The sequence below is a fragment of the Nelumbo lutea genome, chromosome 7 (genome assembly GCF_056320005.1).
Source record: "Nelumbo lutea isolate HS-2025 chromosome 7, American lotus-T2T, whole genome shotgun sequence".
Taxonomy (NCBI): domain Eukaryota; kingdom Viridiplantae; phylum Streptophyta; class Magnoliopsida; order Proteales; family Nelumbonaceae; genus Nelumbo; species Nelumbo lutea.
In genome coordinates this window covers 30,511,799-30,533,627 of record NC_142690.1, presented here as the reverse complement: position 1 = coordinate 30,533,627, position 21,829 = coordinate 30,511,799, and the positions used below count along the sequence as shown (strand labels likewise).

The 21,829-nt window shown below is 40.9% G+C and overlaps 1 protein-coding gene across 2 annotated transcripts in view; it reads right to left on the bottom strand.

Moving 5' to 3' along the window:
* The window catches only part of LOC148845952 (C2 domain-containing protein / GRAM domain-containing protein), a 115,251-nt gene that overhangs the window by 74,828 nt on the left and 18,594 nt on the right, over positions 1-21,829 (bottom strand). For both annotated transcript variants that reach the window (XM_088956130.1, XM_088956131.1), the window contains exons 9-10: positions 253-282; positions 39-138 (exon numbers count right to left, since the gene is read on the bottom strand). In XM_088956130.1, the coding sequence (XP_088812256.1) occupies positions 39-138; positions 253-282 (130 nt within the window). The remainder of the gene's footprint in view (positions 1-38; positions 139-252; positions 283-21,829) is intronic.

Genomic DNA, 21,829 nt, shown 5'->3' with positions numbered 1-21,829 from the left:
GAAAACTCAAAAGGATTCTACTTCTATTAATTACTAACCATCTGGACTTCCCAATGGAGGCACACCATGTCCACCAGCACCCATACGGAGAATAATTGTAATAGCAGGATTAATAAATGCATGTTGACTCCTCTTTATCTGTGCCAATAATAATGATGTTTGAGCATTTATGCATTCATACTTAGAAGTTTGTATCATTTAACCTAAAGACCAATGGAAAGGCCAAACAGAAGAAGAATTGAAGCCACATACCTCATCTATATCTTCAAATGGAATAATCACCTAGAAAAAAAGTAGAATTCTTTAAAAGAAGAAATTTTGTATAAAAGATATTCAATCTATATTGGTGTTGAAACCATAAGGTCAGAATAGAAGTAATGTGGATATGAACTTAAAAGGGAATAAACTAAGAAAGCAGAAAAGTTAAATCATGCTTGATCAATGATTGCTTCCTTAAGAAATAATGCACCACCACTGTTAACTTTCACGACCATAACACCAATATGGTTCAACTTCAAATAGGAAAACAAAATAGAGAAACTAAAGAAGGATCTAAGGGATGTCTAGAATAGTTATGCCCAAGAATAGTCTTATATTAAAAAGAAGCAACAGATTGCAATTATAAAAATGTCCCTCTGGGCCACAAGATAAAATAAAGCGTGAAATAATGCTACTGCTATCACATACAGTAGAATAAACTATGTAGAGCTAAAGAAATTGGTCTCCAAGTATGCTTATTTAAGTTAAGCGATAACTTCAAATGATGTTAGGCAACAAAAGTAAAGATCTTATACTATCAATAGAAGATCTAAACAATAGATGTGCCTTCTATCAGTCATTCCATCAGCAATTTCTTATATGAAAAATCATGCAAGAAACTTCAATAAAACAAAGGCCATTTAAAGGAGACTAGCCAAATCTCTTCTGTTAAAGTGTGCCGAATAGGGGTAGTTTAGTCTTCTTATGCTTGTTAAGTAGCTTGCTTATGTGGCAGTTTTATTAGAGTCACTCTGCCCCACACTTAAATAAAGGCATTTTTGTCTTTGTAAAGATCATTAGAATCTAATGAAGATTAAGGGGGTCGACTGTAGGGGTAATCCAACAGATTTCGATAGACCCTTATTTTCTTTCTTCTTCTTCTCTTCTTCTTTCTCTTCTCCTTCCTTCTCTTCCTGGTTCGGACTACTGTAGCAGCATTCGAAACATGGTATCAGAGCAATGCTCCTGACCTACTTCAGTTGGTAAAGCACCTCAGCAGTGTTGTGACTCTCCTCCTTCGATTCTAGTCAATCTATGGAGAGAACTGGTTCGCCCTAGGTCTGAAACATCACAGGTCGTCTCTCTCTGCTGCGCATAACCTTCTTCATCAAGAAAAGTAACTTCAGAAGTGAATGGTTGGTTGATATTCTCGAAGGAAGGTCGGTTATCTCTTCTTCTTGTATTACTGATATTTCTGGGTAGAAACCCTACAAGAAGCTACTAGTATCGATCAGAACCTAGAGAACTAGGTTCATTGCTGCCCTAGAAAGGGCTGTGTGTGCAGTAGCCGAATGGTGTAGGGGCTGCTGTGAGTTGTTGAGTGGTGTTAGGGCTGCTGTGAGTGGCCGAGTGATGTAAGGTGTAATGCTGTGACCTAGCCAAGTTTTTTTTTGTGGTGTGTAATGCCCTCTTAAAACTGTTAAACTAGTCTGAACTGGGTGTAACCGGTTTAACTATGTTGTGGTGCTTATGTTGCACAATCCCTATTGAGTGGATGTAAGAGGGCTTACATGTGATTAGTGAGTGTTAAATTGATGCCTATGTGGTCAGTGGTGTTGTGAAATCAGCAGTAGTGTGAATAAGAACAAGGCGTGTGTACCCACTGTTGTGTTTAGGTGCTGGAACATCAATTTTTTGGATAACAACAGTCAGCTTGTTGCTGAGAATTCAGGTTAGAGGCAACTGTGAAAGAGTTCAGTAGCAGCAATAGGATATGGGTATAATGATCAGAAACCTAGTGTGGTGGTTTCCTCTGACTACCTAGGTGTACAGATGACCTCAATTAAACTGAATGGGGAGAACTATGTTCCATGGGCTAAATCTGTGGAAGTTTTTCTCAAGGCAAAGAGGAAAGTGAAGCACATAAAAGATGAGAAACCATCGACTGACTCCACAAGGTTTGATGATTGGGAAGAAGAAGATGCTCAAATCATGACTTGGCTATGGAACAGTATGGAACCCAAAATCAGTGCCAACTTCATGTTCCTTGATACAGCTAAGGATATATGGGAACATGCTAAGAAGTTGTATTCCGGACAAGATAATACAACAAGAGTATATCAACTTTATCAAGAGTACTTTGATTTGCAACAAGGAAACAAAATGTTAGAAGAGTACTATGCCTGCATGAAGAATATAAGGAATGAACTCAATGTCTATCATCCCCTCACTCCAGATATTAAAGTTCAGCAACAGCAAAGGGAACAACTAGATGTTACAAGATTCTTGGTGGGGCTGAAATCAGAGTATGAACCAGTTAGAGCCCAAATATTAGGAAGCTCCACCCTTCCTACACTTGAGGAAGTATTCTCACGACTTCGCAAAATTTCTTTGGGACATACAGAGAATTCCACACAGTCTGATAGATCAGCACTTGTGACAGCTAGAGGAGGTGTGGAAAGGATGTGGCAGAGGGAAGAATAACTCTGCAAGGAAGTGTACTCATTGTGGTAGGAAAGGGCACACAATGAATTTCTGTTATGACCTACATGGCCCTCCCTCCAAATGGGCTAATCATGCTATAGCAGGTGAGATTGACATCAGTGACAGTAAACAGGCAGATCGTACTCCTCTCCCATCTACATCTACCTCTAGGAGGGAGATGGTGAGTGTACCGCGTAATGAGTATGAACGGTTCCTTCAAACTACTTCACAGCATACCACTACCACACTTGCCCATCCAGGTATTGCTTGCATGTCATCTAAAACCTCTCCCTAGATTATTGACTCTAGAGCCTTAGATCATATGACCGGGACTCCGGTGTGTTCTCTTCTCTTTCTGAAACCTCCACATCACAAACTGTTACACTTGCCAATGGGTCCTCATCTCCCATCTATGGTGTTGGTAATGTTGACATGGCTTCTGTGCCATTATCATTTGTTTTATATGTACCTAAGTTTCCATTCAATCTTATGTCTGTTAGTAAAATAACCAAAGCTCTTAATTGTTCTGTTACCTTCTTTCCTTCCACTTGTGTTTTCAAGGATCTCAAAATGGGGAAGAAGATTGGTAGGGGGCATGAAGCTGGTGGATTGTATTACCTTGACGGTGGTGGATCTTCAATTGCTCTTCAGACTTCACTTACTCCTCTACAATGGCATTGCCGACTGGGACATCCATCTCTCAAGGCTCTCAAGATGTTGGTTCCGTCATTGAGTCAGTTGTCAATTTTGCAATGTGAGTCATGTCAGTTTGGTAAACATCGTCGTGTGTCCTTCAGTCCAAGAGTTGAGAGTCGTATGTTGAGTCCTTTTTCTTTGGTTCATTCAGATATTTGGGGTCCAATCAAAATAGAGTCTTATAATGGGTACAAGTATTTTGTCCCTTTTATTGATGATTGTTCAAGAATGACATGGATTTATTTAATGAAAGAAAGAAGTGAATTATTTTCCATTTTTCAAAAATTCCATGCTGAAATACGCACACAATTTGGTGTTCCCATCAAAGTTCTCTATTCAGATAATGGTCGTGAATACTTTCTTACTTCATTTCAACAGTATTTAGAGCAACATGGAATTATTCATCAGACCTCATGTGCATTCACCCCTCAACAAAATGGGGTAGTTGAACGGAAGAATCGTCATCTTCTTGAAACTGCTCGGTCTATGCTTCATCACATGAATGCTCCTAAACGGTTTTGGAGTTATGCTATACTCACTGCATGTTTTCTCATTAATCGGATGCCCTCTTTTATTCTTCATGGTCGGTCCCCCTTCTCTATCTTGTTTCCCACTTTACCTCCGTTTCCATTAACTCCTCGTGTCTTTGGTTGTGTGCTTTGTCCACAAACTGAGTCCTGGAATAGACAAGCTAGATGCACGCTCAATTAAATGTGTCTTCCTTGGCCACTTCGGACTCAAAAAGGGTACAAGTGTTATAATCCCATTACCCGAAAGTGCTATGTCTACCCTGATGTCACCTTTTTTGAGTCTGTATCCTTCTTCTCAAGTCCTGATGCATCCTTGTCTTCACCCTCACTTCCTCTTCCTCTTCCTGTCAGTGATTCAGTTCCAGATGCTGTTGTGGAAGTAGACTCATCACCTCATCCAGTGCAGATCACCATCGAACAACCACTAATCCGACAAGTGTATACACGTCAACAACACCGGCCCCTCCTCCAGCTTCTACCTCATCTGCGGATCCTCTCATGGCTCCTATTGCTGAACCTTCAGACCTTGACCAACCCATTGCCTTACGGAAAGGTAAACGCAGTTCTACCCTCCATTCCATTTCCAATTTTGTTTCATTATCTCGTCTTTCTACCTCACATCGCTAGTTTGTTTCACTTTTGTCCTCTATTTCCATACCTAACAATGTTCAAGAAGCTCTTAGTTCACCTGGATGGCGGCAGGCAATGGAGGAGGAACTCTCTGCTCTTCAACATAATCAAACGTGGGAACTTACTATTCTCCCACCTGGTAAGCATGTTGTGGGCTGTAAATGGGTGTATACTGTGAAATACTTGCCAGATGGTAGTGTAGAGCGTCTGAAGGCCAGATTCGTTGCTAAAGGTTACTCACAGTTGTATGCAGTAGACTACATGGAGACATTCTCTCTGGTGGCTAAGATTGGTTTTGTTCGTGTACTAATCTCCCTGGCAGTTATGTATGATTGGCCTCTCTTTCAGCTTGACATAAAGAATGCCTTCCTCCATGGTGATCTGGTGGAGGAGGTATATATGGAGCAACCACCTGGGTTTGTTGCTCAGGGGGAAGATGGTACGGTGTGCAAACTGAAGAAGGCAATTTATGGGTTGAAACAATCTCCAAGTGCTTGGTTTGGAAAGTTCAACGAAGTGGTGAAGAGTTTTGGAATGAAGCAATGCCAGGTTGATCAATCAGTGTTCAGCTATGACTCAGAAGTTGAGAAGATTTTATTAGTAGTCTATGTGGATGATATTGTCATTACTGGTAGTGATAAATTGGGGATTGGCAAACTAAAGGTATTTCTGCAAAATCATTTTCAAACAAAAGACCTTAGAACATTAAAGTATTTCTTGGGAATAGAAGTTGCTAGGTCAAAACAAGGTGTAAATCTGTGCCAGAGAAAATATGTTCTTGATCTATTGGAAGAAACAGGACTGTTAGGTGCAAAACCGGCAGACCCCTATGGAACCAAATGTTAAGTTGAGTAATGATACAGGAGAAGTATTTGAAGATCCTAGAAGGTATAGACGACTAGTGGGAAAGCTGAACTATCTGACTATCACAAGACCCGACATCTCCTTTGTAGTCAGTGTGGTGAGCCAATTCATGCAAAACCCTCGTATACCTCACTGGGATGCAGTCCTTAGAATTGTGAGGTATCTGAAAGGAGCTCCAGGTCATGGGCTATTGTATAGATCAGGAGGAAAACTTGAAGTAGTTGGGTATACCGATGCAGACTGGGCAGGCTCAATGACTGACAAAAGATCTACTACAGGCTATTGCACATTTCTTGGAGGAAATCTTGTGACATGGAGGAGTAAAAAGCAAGCGGTTGTGGCCAGAAGCAGTGAAGCAGTGTTGAAGCCGAGTATAGGCCATGGCGCACACTACCTATGAATTAGTGTGGTTGAGGAAACTCCTACAAGAAATTGGATGTCACATGGATAAACCTATGAGATTGTACTGTGACAACCAAGCTACACTCCATATCTCATCCAACCCTGTCTTTCATGAGAGAACAAAGCACATAGAGGTTGATTGCCACTTTGTGAGGGAGAAAGTCCTTGCTGGAGAGATAAATATAGAACATGTGGGCTCTAATGACCAGTGGACAGATTTGTTTACAAAAGCTCTAAGCTCAGGGAAAGTGAACTATCTATCTAACAAGCTGGGATTATATGACATATATTCTCCAGCTTGAGGGGGAGTGTTAAAGTGTGTCGAATAGGGGTAGTTTAGTCTTCTTATGCTTGTTAAGTAGCTTGCTCATGTGGCAGTGTTATTAGAGTCACTGCCCCACACTTAAGTAAGGGCATTTTTGTCTTTGTAAAGATCATTAGAATCTAATGAAGATTAAGGGGGTCAACTGTAGGGGTAATCCAACAGATTTCGATAAACCTTTATTTTCTTTCTTCTTCTCTTCTTTCTCTTCTCCTTCCTTCTCTTCCGGGTTCGGACTACTGTAGCAGCATTCGAAACATCTTCCATAATCCAAGAAAAAAAATTGTGATATTAAAGGAGACCAATCAGTGATTTTCAGATAAGTGAAAATTTGAGGTTGCCTATGCCAGGGTTTTGGAAAGTTGCAATATGGTTGAGGTTTTTTATTGTTTTTTTTATCAATAAAAGATACTTTATTAAATAAAAAAGGCAGAAGAAGTACATCAAAAATACATCCCATCAAGAGGTGTGAGATGCTGCATCCACCTCAAACATAAATTACAACTGAACCCACAAGAGCTGGTTCCTATTCACCCCTTGCTTAATTAAGCCATCAGCTACCCGTATAGAAGTCCGCCATTTAAAATCTCTTGAGAGCCTCTCCAAGCATCCACAAAGCTGTTCTGGGATTCTTCGACCATCCCACCACTACTTTAGAATCCCCTGCAATAATTAATGGAATTCTGTACAGATTTGTAGCAATCTGTACACCTTGTAGCACAGCTTGGAATTCTGCAATAATGGAATCACCAATCCCTGCTGGTCCTGAATATAAGGCAGTAATAAGTCCATCCCTATCTCAGAATACTCCCCTTATACCTGATGGTCCTGGGTTCCTCGGCAACTCCCATCAAAATTCAGTTTCATGAAACCCTTTGCTCGTGGTCTCTAATCTGAATGAGCTTTGACCTTGTATCTTAAACTTTTAGCCACTTCTTTCCAATATCTCCATATGAAAGGGAAAAGGATGTCAATAGTTTTAGCCTCTGTATAACCCTATGCATAATTCAACCTATTACTGTTGCCTCATCCCTTTCCTTTTTAGTGAATCTTGCATTCCTCACCACCCAAATTGTCCATATCACTGCAGCTCTAGCACATCCCCAGAGAATCCTTCCTCTCTTCTCGGGCCATACAAAGGTAGCAGGACTGAATAAATTACTTATCTGCAAAGGCAGGTTCCACCCATAACCAGATAACAAAGCCTTTCTCAAATGCTTGCAGAAAAAGGACAGGATAGAATGTGGTAACAATTCTTACAACTGCCTTTGCAGAGGGTACACCAATTAGGGGACAAACACTGAGAGGGGCTTATTTTTTGCAATAAGTCCAACGTATTCATCTCCCCATGATACACTAACAAAAGGCCTAAAACTTAAGAAGGAAAGATTTACACCAAATTTCTTTCTAAGGGAAAGGTTGATGGGAGAAGAGGACAAAGAGGAGAAGAGGCACAAGAAAAGAAGCCATTAAGACTACTAAGGCTCCAACAGCTGTGATGGGGAGATTTAAAGATTTCAACGGGAGTTTCTGTGGAATGTGAGGGCTGGAAAAGTAAAAAAAAAAGAAAAAAAGAAAATTCAATTGGTCAAGTGGGAGGTGGTGTGTAAGTCTAAAATGGAGGGGGTCCGATGCAGTAGGGCTGGAACAAACTAACACAAGACAGAAAGAGAGAGGAAGAGAGAGTAGAAATGGTAGAGAAAGAGAAAAGAGAGAAATCCCAAGGAATCACTCCAAGGGGTCCTAGAATCTCTCTAGGGTTTGTAGGAGCCACTCCATACAACAAGAGAGCTCTTAAGAAATCTTCATTCATTCATTAGCCTCAAAAAGAAGAGAATACATCTATTTATAAAGCGACTTGTGTGGCCCGGAATACTGTTCACCAAAATTACAAAATATGCCACTCTGTCTTGTGCATCAAAAAACACAATAACTTTCTATCTACTAATGCAAATAAACTAAAAATTGAAAGATAAGCCCTACTCAACTAGATGAACAAGATGTTATAGCCTAGGCCCCACACTAGACTAGTTAAAATGACAAAAACACCCATACTGTCCAAATATACAAAAATACAGAAATTTTAAGAAAATTCTAAATTTGATTCTTTAGCTCCTGCATTAGGGTCTTGGGGTGAGAAGGGTGGAGGTTGTCAACAAAGCTTTGTTGGGGAAGTGGGTGTAGAGGTTTGGAAGAGAGAGGGAAGCACTTTGGAGGAGAGTGGTGGCATGTAAGTATGGAGTGGTGAATTTTGGGCGGGTTTCAAAGGAAGTGAGACACTCTTACGGAGTTTGTGTATGGAAAGGGATAATGAGTTTCAACTCTCTGGTGGTTCCTCAATATTCTTGGAACGTGGGGAGTGTGTCTAGCATTAGGTTGTGGGAGGATGATTGGTCGGGAACTGAGAATTTTTGTGAGATATGTCCAATGATATACAGTTTGGGTCGGAAGGGAGTGCATTTCTGAATTTTATGAAATAATTAATGGATCTGTGGTTTGGACTCCAAACTTTAGAGGGCCTTTTCTCTATGGGGAGATGGAAGAATGTTTGGATCTGCTGTCAAAACTACAACCATTAGAAATTAATCCGCCAGTTGCAGACATCAGGTGGTGGAAGGAAAGAAGACTTTGGAGCTGATACTGCCAGAATTTCAAGGCGGTGGCACAAATCAGTTCTTCAGTCATTGGTTGGGTGTTGATACTGCCAAAATTTCAAGGTTTATAGAAAGAAGACTTCAGGGATGATTTTCGGTGTTCTCTGAATTCTTAAGAAGTCCTAATGTATTTCCTTGTTTTCTTTGAAGTCTGTTTTGTTTTATTTTCTCTTGTATTATTGCAGCGTGATGGGGGTGACCTCTTGTCACCACATTTAAGTTGTAGTTATCTTTTATTTTTAGCAATAAAGTCTTTTCATTATTTATCTTCAAAAAAAGGGAAGAAATCAAATTCAATTCGTGATCTCTCAACCCTCTCCTGAATCTCAGGTCCCAACTTATACCCAACCAAGTTCCTTTTTAAGAAGGGAAACAGAATACAATGTGGGAAAGAGATACCTTAAGGAGGAAGAACCAACCCAAACATCCTCCTAGAAAAGAAATTTGTCTCCAATACAAGCATCATACCTAATGTGACTTCAGAACTGAGGAAGGATTCCATGAATAGGCTTCAAGGTGAGGCCGAAGTTGTCCGAACCGACACTCTGCATCCCAACCATTGCAAGTCTGTCCATGTATTCTCTCTATTACCTGATGCCACAATCTCTCCCTTTTTAGAAACCACCTCCACAACCACTTGCCCAACAAAGCTAAGTTCTTCTTTCCTAAGTTGCCTATACCTAGCTGCCCTTGTCTTTCGTTTTACAAACAATTCCCCAATTGACCAAGTGATCCCTTCTATCTTCTCTTGGTTCCAACAAGAAGTTTCTCATGATCTTTTCAACCTTGAGTACTTCCTTTTGGGGCATTCTAAAGACAGAGGGAGTAAATTTTATTAGAACTATTCTATTTCCCAAAGAAAAATAGTTCCTTCTCCAGGCAGTCAACCTCTTAGCACACTTCTCAACAATAGGGTTCCAAAACCTACTATCCCAAGGGTTGCCTCCTAAGGGCACAATATATGAATGGTCACACAACAATGGTATAGCCTACATCTCTTGCCACGACTCACGACCTCTTCTTTGTTGGGGGCTGTTTGTGATGGCACTCTATGGGTTGGGCATTCATGTGATCAGGGTCAATGCTTCTATTAATTAAAGCAGTTGCTTCAATTTTTTTTGTGTTGTGATGGCACTCTACGGGTTGGGGATTCATGTGATCAGGGTCTATGCTTCTATTGATTAAAGCAGTTGCTCTACAGGTTGGGCTGTTTGTGATGGCACTCGTTATGTGCAATCACCATAACGAGTGAGTTGTATCTCTGATTTGTTTGTTAGGTGTTAAGAAAGAATAGTCTTTCTGGGTGTATTGGGTGGCAGGATAGAGAAGTCTTTTTATGTTATTTTATGGACACTCCAGTCCACTATTTATCATAAACAGGGGTGTATTTGTAATTCAGATTTCTTTTATTATTAATATAAAGCCGGGCCGACTTCTTAGACAGGATTAAGACAGTTTAATCCTTCTCTAAACAGATTGGCAGCTTCTCTCTTCTCTCTTCTCTCTTCTCTCTTCTTATTGAAATAATTTAGTTATTTGTGTTAGGGTCTGTTTGGATAGTTAAAGCCTTTTTTTTATTTTCTGTTATTGTACTTAGTTACAGAAGCGGCGCCGCCAGTACAAGAGTCCTTACCCTTCTTATTTCTGCCGCCCTATATAATAATAATAGAAGCTGGCGCCGCCAGTACTGTTCCATTGCTCTGAACATTTTCTTCTTCCTTTCTTTCTTCTTCTCTTCTCTCTTCTTCCCTTCTCTTCTCTACTTCCTCATATTTCAATCGGATTTATTGCCAAGATGGTATCAAAGCAAGGTTGTTGAATCTGGGCAACCAAGTTTTCTCTTCAAGTTGCTGAATCTGGGCAGAACAGAGGATTGAATCTGGGTTGATCAAATCAGATCGGCAACTGGTACAACCCTAAAGTTTTCTTTCTTCTTTTATTTCTTTCCTCGGTCGTGTACCAAGTGGAGAACAAATGAATCCAAACCACTAAATGTCGGCAGACTTTTGAGAGGGTTATTCCTCTTTTATTTGTTGGATCGTGTGATCCTAAACACGTGAAAAGGTGACTGTGGGTCACAGATGACCTGTTTTCTCTGCTCGTTAGTCTGATTTCATGTGTGTTAAGATCTCTCTTATTGATTAATGCTGTGGTGGAACTTACTGGAAAACCAGTAGGTTGGGACTGTTCCTCATGCAGATCTGAAAATCAGTCTCGTCATAGTTCTTCTTTGGAAATTGGTGCTGTTTTTTGTGCTCAGATTAAGTCCAGAACTGAATTGTTCTGTGTGGAGCTTTTGTTGATATAAGGAGGGACCCTAAGTTGACAGTTTAGAGCAAAAAAACTTTGTGTTTACCATGTTGTCTGAGAATTCTGCTACTTCAGAGATTTCAGGGAGCCACAATGGAGTGAGTGGGGGAATGGATATGAATTTTCCCATGGCTGTTATTCCCTTTGATGGTCTGAACTACCTTGAATGGTCTAGGGGAATAAAACTCTACATCACTGCTAGGGGGAAAATAGGATACATCAATGGGAGAGTGAAGGAACCGAAGAACGGAAGTGCTGAATATGATAGGTGGAACCAAGAGAATAATAATGGGGATGTCATGACTCTTGGTTTCCATGCTGCCATAGGTAAGGAAGACTTTTATGTGGGCTGAAACTGCTTGTGAGATATGGGAACAAGCAAAGTCCACATATTCAAAGCAAAGAGACTATGCCAAGATATACCAACTGCAAGTTGAATCCTCTACTTGCAAATAGGGGAGAGAGTCTCTCGATGTACTATTCTGATTTGACATCGATATGGAAAGAACTTGATCACTACCAGAATGTGAATTGGAAGTGTGATGAAGATGCAAAGGCATACAAGTCACTTGTATCTCAGCAACGGGTCTTTGCCTTCCTCCTAGGGCTGAATCCTTCATATCGTCCATCAGGGTGCAGATCTTGGGTAGCAAAGACTTGCCATCAGTTCAGGAGGTGTATGCCTTAGTGCAGTCAGAAGAGAGTAGAAGAAATGTGAGGAATTGTGTAGAAGGGGAGTCATTTGCCCTAACTGTCCAAGGAAATTTAGATACAAATGTTGGAGGTGCTTTTAAGAAAGCTAACTCTCAGAAGAGAACAGATGATAAGAGTAAACTTTGGTGCACTCACTGCTAGAAGACAAGACACACCAGAGATACATGTTGGGATCTCCATGGAAAACCTAAATGGGCACAGGATTTGGGTAAGAAGTCAACACCTGACCAGAGCAAGAAACCAAGTCAGTAGAATCAGAAAAAGTATAACTCAGCTAATATGGCATCTCCAGAGACTAGTCCATTGGTAACTCAGGAGAGGCATCCCAATTTTGACCCTAAGGAAAAAATTATCAACTCCTTTCGTGACCATTTGGAATTGTATGGTAGGACTCTTCGCCAGATGGATTCTGGTCCTACTCCCCCTACCTCTTTCGCGTCTACATCAAGTAACGCTGCCACTGATTCTCCTTGGGTTATTGACTCCGGAGCCTCAAACCACATGACCGGTAAATCAAATTTATTTCAGACATATAACCTTCTCTCTGGAGAGATAAGGTGAGACTAGCTTATGGATCTTTCTCTACCATAGCTAGCCAAGGTACCATACCTCTCCCACTCGGCCTTACCCTTTCTAATGTACTGCATGTTCCGAAATTACCTATAAATTTGTTGTCCATTAGTAGTATAACTCACTCCTTGAATTGTTCAGTCACTTTCTTTCCGTCTTCATGTGTGTTTCAGGATTTGGCCTCGAGGAAGACGATTGGTAAATGGTGGATGGTCTCTACGTGTTGGAGAATAAAGCTGGTCTTGTGGCTACAAAGTCCATGAGTTTGTCCAGTGAGAGTCAAGCCTATTTATGGCAGTCATCTTGGTCATCTTTCTTTTGAGTCATTAAAAGTTACGTTCCCTGTAGAGAAGATGGGCCGAAAGGCCCATAGGCTGTTATTCTATGTTATATATATGTTCTTTTCTGTAATGGGCCTTATTCTGGGCCCATCATCTTCTATGTTGTGTTTTTGTAATTTCTTGCCCAACCAAGGGCCTATCTTGTAATTATTCAAGAATTAACTTAATAAAATTGTATTAGTGTTAGAGGGGGAGATTAGTTCGAACCTCTCATCCTCTAACCCTCCTTGTCGCCAGCTCTCTCTCTCCATCTTCACCAATCTTTTCAGTTGTTTGCCTTTTCTGGTTTCTCATCTAGTCTTACATATCCCATACTTCGAAGGGCTGTTTTTCAACCTGGTATCCGAGCAGGCCTGAGCTTGGCGTGGCTCTCATGTGGGTATAGTCCAGCCGACTGCATGAGGGTGTTCTAGGGCTGGAAGTTTAGACTCATTAGCCTGATTCTTGGAGGTCATTGGAGGGTGCCCAAGACTCTAATCGCTTGGAAAATAGTTCAGTGACCAGGAAGAATCAGAGAGAAGGATTGTTCAACCTGATTTGGAGCTCGAATCAGAGATTGATAAAATTGTAAGTTGCTTCAGTTATTTCTGGGTTATATTTATGATTTGGGGGGACTGTTAGAGTGTTCGAAACCCCTCTAAATCTGTTCAGCTGTTCAGATGTGGTCAACCTGATTTGTTGGACTGTCAAGTGGCCGAAACCTTTTTGGACTCAATGGCGCGAGTTCCTACTTCAGTTCAGTTGCTTCTTGGACCTATACGGACTGCTCCTGAAGTGGTTCTTACTTGGTGACAGTGGGGTGTTCACTGCTGCATACATAGTGTTCGTAAAAAGGCCCCTCTACTTTGGATTGTGTTTTGCTCTCTTTAAGGCACCTATTGTTGGGAACCTGGAATTCCTAACTAGTAAGCTACTCCAATCGGGTACACAGTGTTTGGAGGTCTGCTACTTATCTCTTGAAGGCTGAATCAGGCCTTCTTCTTCTTGAAAGAGTTGTCACCGAGCTTGGTTCTCACGGCTGTCAGGTCTGAACTGGCCTTGTGAGTTGCTGTGTTTTGTTGCCAATTTAACCCAATCGGAGTTCATCAACAATCAGTGCACTAGTAGAAGTTGACCGAAACCCTAATTGAAGTTTTTACATGATGGACTCATCAGATATTGAGAGTAAGAATGTTGCTGAATATGTATATGCTTTGGGAACCCCAGCAGATACTTTGTTGAATGTGACCATAGTTAAATTGGATGGAACCAACTATCTGGCATGGTCACAATCTGTGAAAATTTGTATTTGTAGTAGAGGAAAGTGGGGCTTTATCTCCGGGAGCAAGAAGGCTCCCCTAGAAGATGATCCCTCTTATGATAAATGGATGCAAGAGAATTACACCGTTGTTGGGTGGCTCGTGAATTCAAAGCAGCCACAGATTAGTCAACATTATCTATGGATGAACTCAGCTAAGGAGATCTAGGATAGTGTTGCAGAAACCTACTCCCATAAACTAAATGTAGCCAAAGCCTATAAATTGAGGAGTGATGTGAAGAATTTAAGACAGGGGGAGAAATCCCTTGCGGTATACTTCTCAACCTTGAAATCTCTGTGGCAAGAAATTGATCTAATAGAGGTTGTGACTTGGGACACTTCCAATGATGCAGAAACCAATAGGAAATTAGTTGAAAGAAACAGGGTTTTTGAGTTCCTAATTAGACTAAACCCTGAATATGACATCACAAAACAAAATATTTTATCCAAGGAAAGTGTCTCATTGTCACAAGCATATGCTTTGGTTAGTAGTGAAGAAAGCAAAAGACAGGTACAGGTTCAAGGGGTTGGCACTAGTGATCACTTTGCAAAAATGGAGGTTAAACCCAAAGGAGTTGTAGGGGCTCCTAGTGGCTCTGGAAAGAAGGAGGTTGTATGTGATGGTAGAGTGCTGGAAAGAAAGGGGTTAAACCCAAAGCACACCAAAGACAAGTGCTGGAAATTACATCTCGGTCTTGTTCCTGTTCGATTCCAGAAGAAACATGATAGTAGAAAGACAAGGAGTGCAAATGTAGCCACTGGTACAGATACTGAAGTTGAGTCAGCTTGTGCACAGTTGGCGGCCATGAAAGTTGAGTATGAAAAATTTGGAAAGATGATCAGTCATCTCGAAGGTGTAACTTCATCTTCCAACCCTTCGGGAAGTCTAGCCACCTTGCATTTGCTCACTCAGGTATAAGAGCCTCTCCTAATCATGCAACCACCTCAGGTAATCTTAAGACCCCTTGGATCATGACTCAGGTGCTTCTGATCACATGACCAACCTTTTTACTTTGTTTGTTTCATATGATTTGCTCCCTGGTATTGATAAAATCACCTTAGCCGATGGCTCTCTTGCCTCTATTTCTGGCAAGGGAACCGTCAAGGCAACAGACTCCTTACTCCTACCTTCCACTCTTCATGTAACTAGATTAAATACAAATTTGTTATCTGTAAGTAGCTTAACCAAGTCATTAAATTGTTGTGTAACCTTCTTTCCTTCCCACTGTGTTTTTCAGAATCTGGAGTCTCGGAAAGTGATTGGGAGTGGCCATGAAGCGAATGGAATATACTTGTTCGATACTCCTAGACAATGCCTTGATCAGCCTAGGAATGCTGCTTTTGGTTCTACCTCTTCAAAGCCTGCCAGTCGAATTATGTTGAGTCACTGTCGTTTGGGTCATTTGCCTTTTTCTGCTTTAAGTCATCTATTCCCCGAATTGTTCAAGGGAATCAGTGTGTCCAGTCTTAATTGTGAATCATGCCAGTTATCAAAACATTGTAGAAACAACTACCCTTTGAGCAATAAAAGATCTTCTTTTCCTTTTAATATTGTGCACTCTGATGTGTGGGGGCCTTACCACTTATCCTCTATGGGGGGCTATAGATACATCATCATGTTTATTGATGATTTTTCTCGATTCACTTGGATATTCCTAATGAAATCTCGTGAAGTTCCAAGACTTGTGAAGCAATTTCATGAATATGTTTTAACCCAGTTTTATACCAGGATTAAAATTTTCAGATTTGACAAAGCAAAAGAATACTTTGAGAAGAACTTATCCTCGTATCTCTCTAACATGGGGGTTATTCATCAAAGTTCCTGTGTTAGAACCCCTGAATAGAATGGAGTTGCTGAAAAGAAAAATAGACATATTATTGAAGTTGCAAGGAGCCTTTTGTTTGCCTCAATGTTCCTACAAGATTTTGGGGTGATGTTGTTCTCACTGCGACCTACCTCATAAACCGTATGCCATCCAGGGTTCTAGGGTTTAAATCCCCCTTCAGTCTTCTTCATCCAGACAACGACCTCTTTCCTATTCCTCTTCGTGTGTTTGGCTGCACCTGTTATGTACACATTCCAAGTGCCCAGAGACATAAATTTGAACCAAAAGCCCACAAGTTTATCTTCCTTGGTTATTCCCCCACACAAAAGGGTTACTGTTGTTTTGATCCAAAGACTGGCACTCGATATATCTCAATGGATGTTACCTTTGATGAATTTTCTCCTTTTTATGGTTCCTCTCAGAAAGGACATTGTCCACAAGGGGAGAGTTTGTCACAAGTGTTTGTTCTTCCTCTCCCTGTCCCAGTTGAGTCTCATGATGAGCTTGTGTCCTCTCCAAATGAATCAAGGGAGGATCAGTCACTCCATTCTCCTTGTCCTAGTGTTCCTATCTCTTTACCTCCTCGTCCTACCCACAATCCTAAGGCGTATCAAAGGCAAAGATCCAGGAATGAGCAGGTTTTTTCCCCTCCAACAAGTGAGCCTCATGCACTTCCAATCACAGATGAGACAACACGTGTTGTTTCAACCCCTTTGGAACCATCTTTCCCGGATCTTGATGTTCCCATTGCTGTTAGGAAAGGAAAACAAAAGTACACTGCACACTGCATTTCAAAACACCTTTCTTATGGTCTGCCTTCTCCTTCAAACTTTTCTTATCTCTCTTCAATTGCTTCTAATCCTATTCCCAGGTCTGTGTCAGAAGCTCTTGAGATTCCAGAATGGAGAGATGCCATGAAATCTGAAATGGATGCCCTACACAAGAATGATACTTGGGAAGTGGTGGATTTGCCTGAAGGGAAGGATCCGGTTGGTTGCAAGTGGGTCTTTACCATTAAATATTGGGCAGATGGGACTATTGAGAGGTACAAGGCCAGGCTAGTTGCAAAAGGCTACACAAAGATGTATGGGATTGACTATCTGGAGACCTTTGCACATGTTACTAAGATGACATCTGTCAGGATTCTCTTATCTCTGGCAGCTCACTTTGACTGGCCCCTATATCAGTTGGATGTAAAGAATGCATTTCTGAATGGTGACTTACATGAGGAGGTTTATATGTCTCTCCCTCCAGGAATGTACGGAAGTGATATGCAAGGAAAGGTATGCAAATTGAAGAAGTCCCTTTATGGCCTCAAACAATCTACTAGAGCATGGTTTGAGAGATTTAGAGCAGCTCTTGTTAACTTCGGCTATGCTCAGACACAGTCTGATCATACTATTTTTGTGAAGAGAAGTGAATCTCTGGCAGTATATCTCATTGTGTATGTTGATGATATTGTTGTGACTGGTAATGATGCTTCAGGAATTCGTGCTCTTAAGTCTTTCCTTCGTACAGAATTTGAGATTAAGGACCTGGGGGAGTTGAGATACTTCCTTGGCATAGAAGTTGCTAGATCCAAGGATGGAATCCTTATCTCCCAAAGGAAGTATGTCCTTGACTTGCTTTCTGAAACTAGGAAGATGGGTGCTAGACCAACCGCAACTCCTATTGATATGAGTAACAAATTTTCTGCTTCAGATGGAACATTGTTGGAAGACAAAGGGGTCTTTCAGAGACTTCTTGGGAAACTCTTGTACCTATGCATGACTCGGTCAGATATTGCATATGCTGTCAGTTGTATTAGCCAGTTCATGCATGCTCCCGAGATACTCATATGGTGGTCGCAAAACGAATTCTGTGTATTTTGAAAGGCTCTCCAAAAAAAGGAATTTTGTTTACCAAGCATGGTCATATGAAACTTGAAGCCTATACTGATGCTGACTGGGCTAGAAATATTGATGACAGAAGATCTACTTCAAGGTATTACAGTGTGGTGGCTGGTAATGTTGTCTTTTGGAGGAGCAAGAAACAATCAGTTGTGGGTCGATCCTCAGCAAAAGTAGAATACAGGGCCATGGCACATGGAGTCTCTGAACCGTTGTGGCTAAGGTCATTGATGGAGGAACTTGGGATTGAGTATGACAAGCCAATGATGTTGTACTGTGATAATCAGGCCGCCATTAACATTGCCCACAACCCAGTACAACATGATAGAACTAAGCATATTGAGGTTGATAGACACTTTATTCGAGAAAGAGTCTCTTCGGGTGAAGTGTGTCTTCCCTTCATCACTTTTGAAGGACAATTGGCAGATTTTCTCACCAAGGGCATTCCCAAGGCAAGGCTTCAGCATGACACTAGCAAGCTGGGCATGATTAACATCTATGCTCAGCTTGAGGGGGAGTGTAGAGAAGATGGGCCGAAAGGCCCATAGGCTATTATTCTATGTTATATTTATGTTCTTTTCTATAATGGGCCCATCCTCTTCTATGTTGTGTTTTTGTAATTTCTTGCCCAACCAAGGGCCTCTCGTAATTATTCAAGAATTAACTTAATAAAATTGTATTAGAGTGTTAGAGGGGGAGATTAGTTCGAACCTCTCATCCTCTAACCCTCCTTGTCGCCAGCTCTCTCTCTCCATCTTCACCAATCTTTTCAGTTGTTTGCCTTTTCTAGTTTCTCATCTAATCTTACACAGTCCTATACTTCGAAGGGTTGTTTTTCAACTTTCCCAAAGTTGTTTGAGTCCTTGTCAGTGAGTCAATTACAATGTCAGACATGTCAGATGAGTAAACATTGTAGAAGTTCTTTTCCTTTGAGAAATAAAAGATCTGAATTTCCATTTTATATTGTTTATTCTGATGCTTGGGGCCCTGTTACTCTACTCAATAAGGTTGAATATAAGTACCTCACTACCTTGATTGATGATTACTCTAGATACACTTGGGTTTACCTTATGCGATCTAGAGATGAATGTGCCAAAACATTTTTGGATGGATAAAGTTTTGTGTGCTACATACATCATCAACCGTATGCCATCTCGGTTACTAGAGTATAAAGCCCCACATCAGCTTTTGTTTCCTACAGCTCCGTTATCCACCATTCCGATGCGTGTTTTTGGGTGTCGTTGCTTTGTCCATAACTTGTCCCCTACTTGAGGTAAGCTTGATCCTCGGGTTATTCCTTGTGTTTTCCTTGGTTACCCTTTATATCAAAAGGGGTATCGTTGCTATGATCCTACCTCTCGCAAGTACTATGTCTCCATTGATATATCCTTCTTTGAGAATCAATCTTTCTTTTTGGTTTCTCCTCAGGGGGAGAGTAGGGTTGAGGAGAAACAGGCGGCTCAAACTCAACTACTTCCTTTACCCGATCCTCCTCCATTCTGTGTCTTTCATCGTCGCCATAAAATCCAGCAGAGTTCAAGAGCCACGGAACCTGACACTATGCAACCAACATCATTGGATCCGCCAGAGACAGATCCTTCTCATCAACCAAGTACACTTGCTCCTATTGATATGACTGTTCCTCTCAATGTTGATTTCCCTGTCATCAATGATCTTGATGTTCCTATTGCTAAGAGAAAGGGTGTTAGATCTTGTACCACTAATCATCCTATCTCTAATTTTGTGTCCTATGATCACATTTCACCTTCATTCCATGCATTCCTCTCTTCTGTGGACAGTGTCCCCGTTCCTAAGAATGTGGCAGAATCTTTATCTAAACCTGAATGGACAGATGCAATGCAGGAAGAAATTGATGCATTACACCAAAATGGCACTTGGGAGTTGGTGGATCTTCCTGAAGGGAAGGAAACCAGTGGGTTGCAAGTGGGTGTTCACAGTGAAACACAAGGCTGATGGAACTATTGAAAGGTACAAGGCTAGACTGGTAGCAAGAGGTTTTACACAAGTATATGGAGTGGACTATGCTAAGACTTTTGCTCCAATAGCCAAGATAAACTCTACTAGGATTCTTCTTTCATTGGTAGCAAATCTTGACTGGGAACTTCACCAATTGGACATCAAAAATGCTTTCTTGAATAGTGACTTGGAAGAGGAAGTGTACATGACCCAACCTCTAGGTTTTTGTGCCAAAGGTAGTGAACAAAAAGTGTGCAGGTTAAAAAAAATCTTTATATGGGTTGAAACAATCACCCCGGGCTTGGTTTAGTAAGTTCCACTTAGTAGTTAAAAAGATGGGGTTCAAACAATGCTAGTCAGATCACACTCTATTTGTGAAAAAAGGTGAAGGGAAAATTGCAGCTTTAATTGTGTATGTAGATGACATAGTGATCACAGGAGATTGGGAGGCTAAAATACGGAGACTAAAAAAATTCTTAGCCACTCAATTTGAAGTGAAAGATCTAGGCCCCTTACGTTATTTCCTTGGAATTGAAGTTGCCCGCTCTCACAAGGGCATCTTTATTTCCTAATGGAAATATGTACTAGATCTACTAGAAGATACAGGCAAGTTGGGGGTAAAACCAATTGACTCACTAATTGAATCTAATCATTAGCTGGGAGACAGTCAGGGAGAGTTTTTGAAAGATGTGAAAAAGTTCCAGAGACTCATAGGAAGACTCTTGTATTTGTCTATGACCAGGCCTGGTATTGCTTATGCAGTGGGTGTCCTTAGTCAGTTCATGCACAATCCTAGGACAACTCACTTTGAAGCTGCAGAGAAGATCCTTAGATACCTCAAGAAGTTTCCCGGAGTTGGTTTGTTGTTCCAAAAACAGGGACACTTAAAGGTGGAAGTATATACCGATGTTGATTGGGCAGGAGCAGTTGATGACCCAAAGTCTACCATTGGGTATTGTGCCTTTGTAGGAGGAAACCTGGTCACATGGAGAAGTAAAAAACAAAGTGTGGTGGCTAGATCTAGTGCTGAAGCAAAATATAGAGAAATGTCTCATGGGGTTGCTGAAATCATGTGGATAAGAAATCTGTTAGGTGAACTAGATTTTGTAGTGAGCAACCCTATGTCACTCTACTGTGACAATAAAGTTGCCATCAATATTGTTGTTAATCTTGTCCTGCATGATAGGACGAAACACATTAAGTGGACAAGCATTTTATTAGAGAGAAACTTGTAAATGGAGAAGTGTGTACTCCATATGTCAGCTCAGAAGAACAAATTGCAGATATCTTCACCAAAGGTCTTCATCATGTGTGGCACAACGACTTGTGTGACAAGTTGGGCATGATTGACATCCATGCTCCAACTTGAGGGGGAGTGTTGAAATAATTTAGTTATTTGTGTTAGGGTATGTTTGGCTAGTTAAAGCCTTTTATTTATTTTCTATTATTGTACTCACTTACAGCAGGGGCACAAGAGTCTTTTCCCTTCTTATTTCTGCTGCCCTATATAATATAATAGAATCTGGCGCCACCAGTACTGTTCCATTGCTCTGAACCTTTTCTTCTTCCTTTCTTTCTTCTTCTCTTCTCTCTTCTTCTCTACTCTTCTCTACTTCCTCATATTTCAATCGGATTTATTGCCAAGACTCTCCTCTCCTCCCTTCTCCTCTCTTCTCTCCTTTCTACCTTTCTTTTCTGGTTCAAACTACATTATAGCTCTGCTGCATCATATCACATAGTATCAGAGCACGTAACAAGAGGGAGACCAGATTAGGGCCCATTTTTACCATCAATCTGATTAGGCTTTCTTCTAGAAGGTTGTCACTACAGGGGATCAAACTGAGTCCAGTGGAGATTCTGGGTGATTAGTGATGGTTATGGTTTAAAATGTCCCTAATTTTCCTAATATTTCCATGACATATTTCCATTTCCATGGGTAGCGACACAAAACATAACCGAAATCGACATTTCCCCAATGAACACTACTAGCACCATGTGGAGTACAAGAGATAGTTTTCATATTTCTATTTCCACTTCCATGGGTAGCGACATGAAATTTTACTAGAATTGACATATTCCCCAATGAACACTACCAGTACTATGTGGAGTAGAAGAGATGGTATTT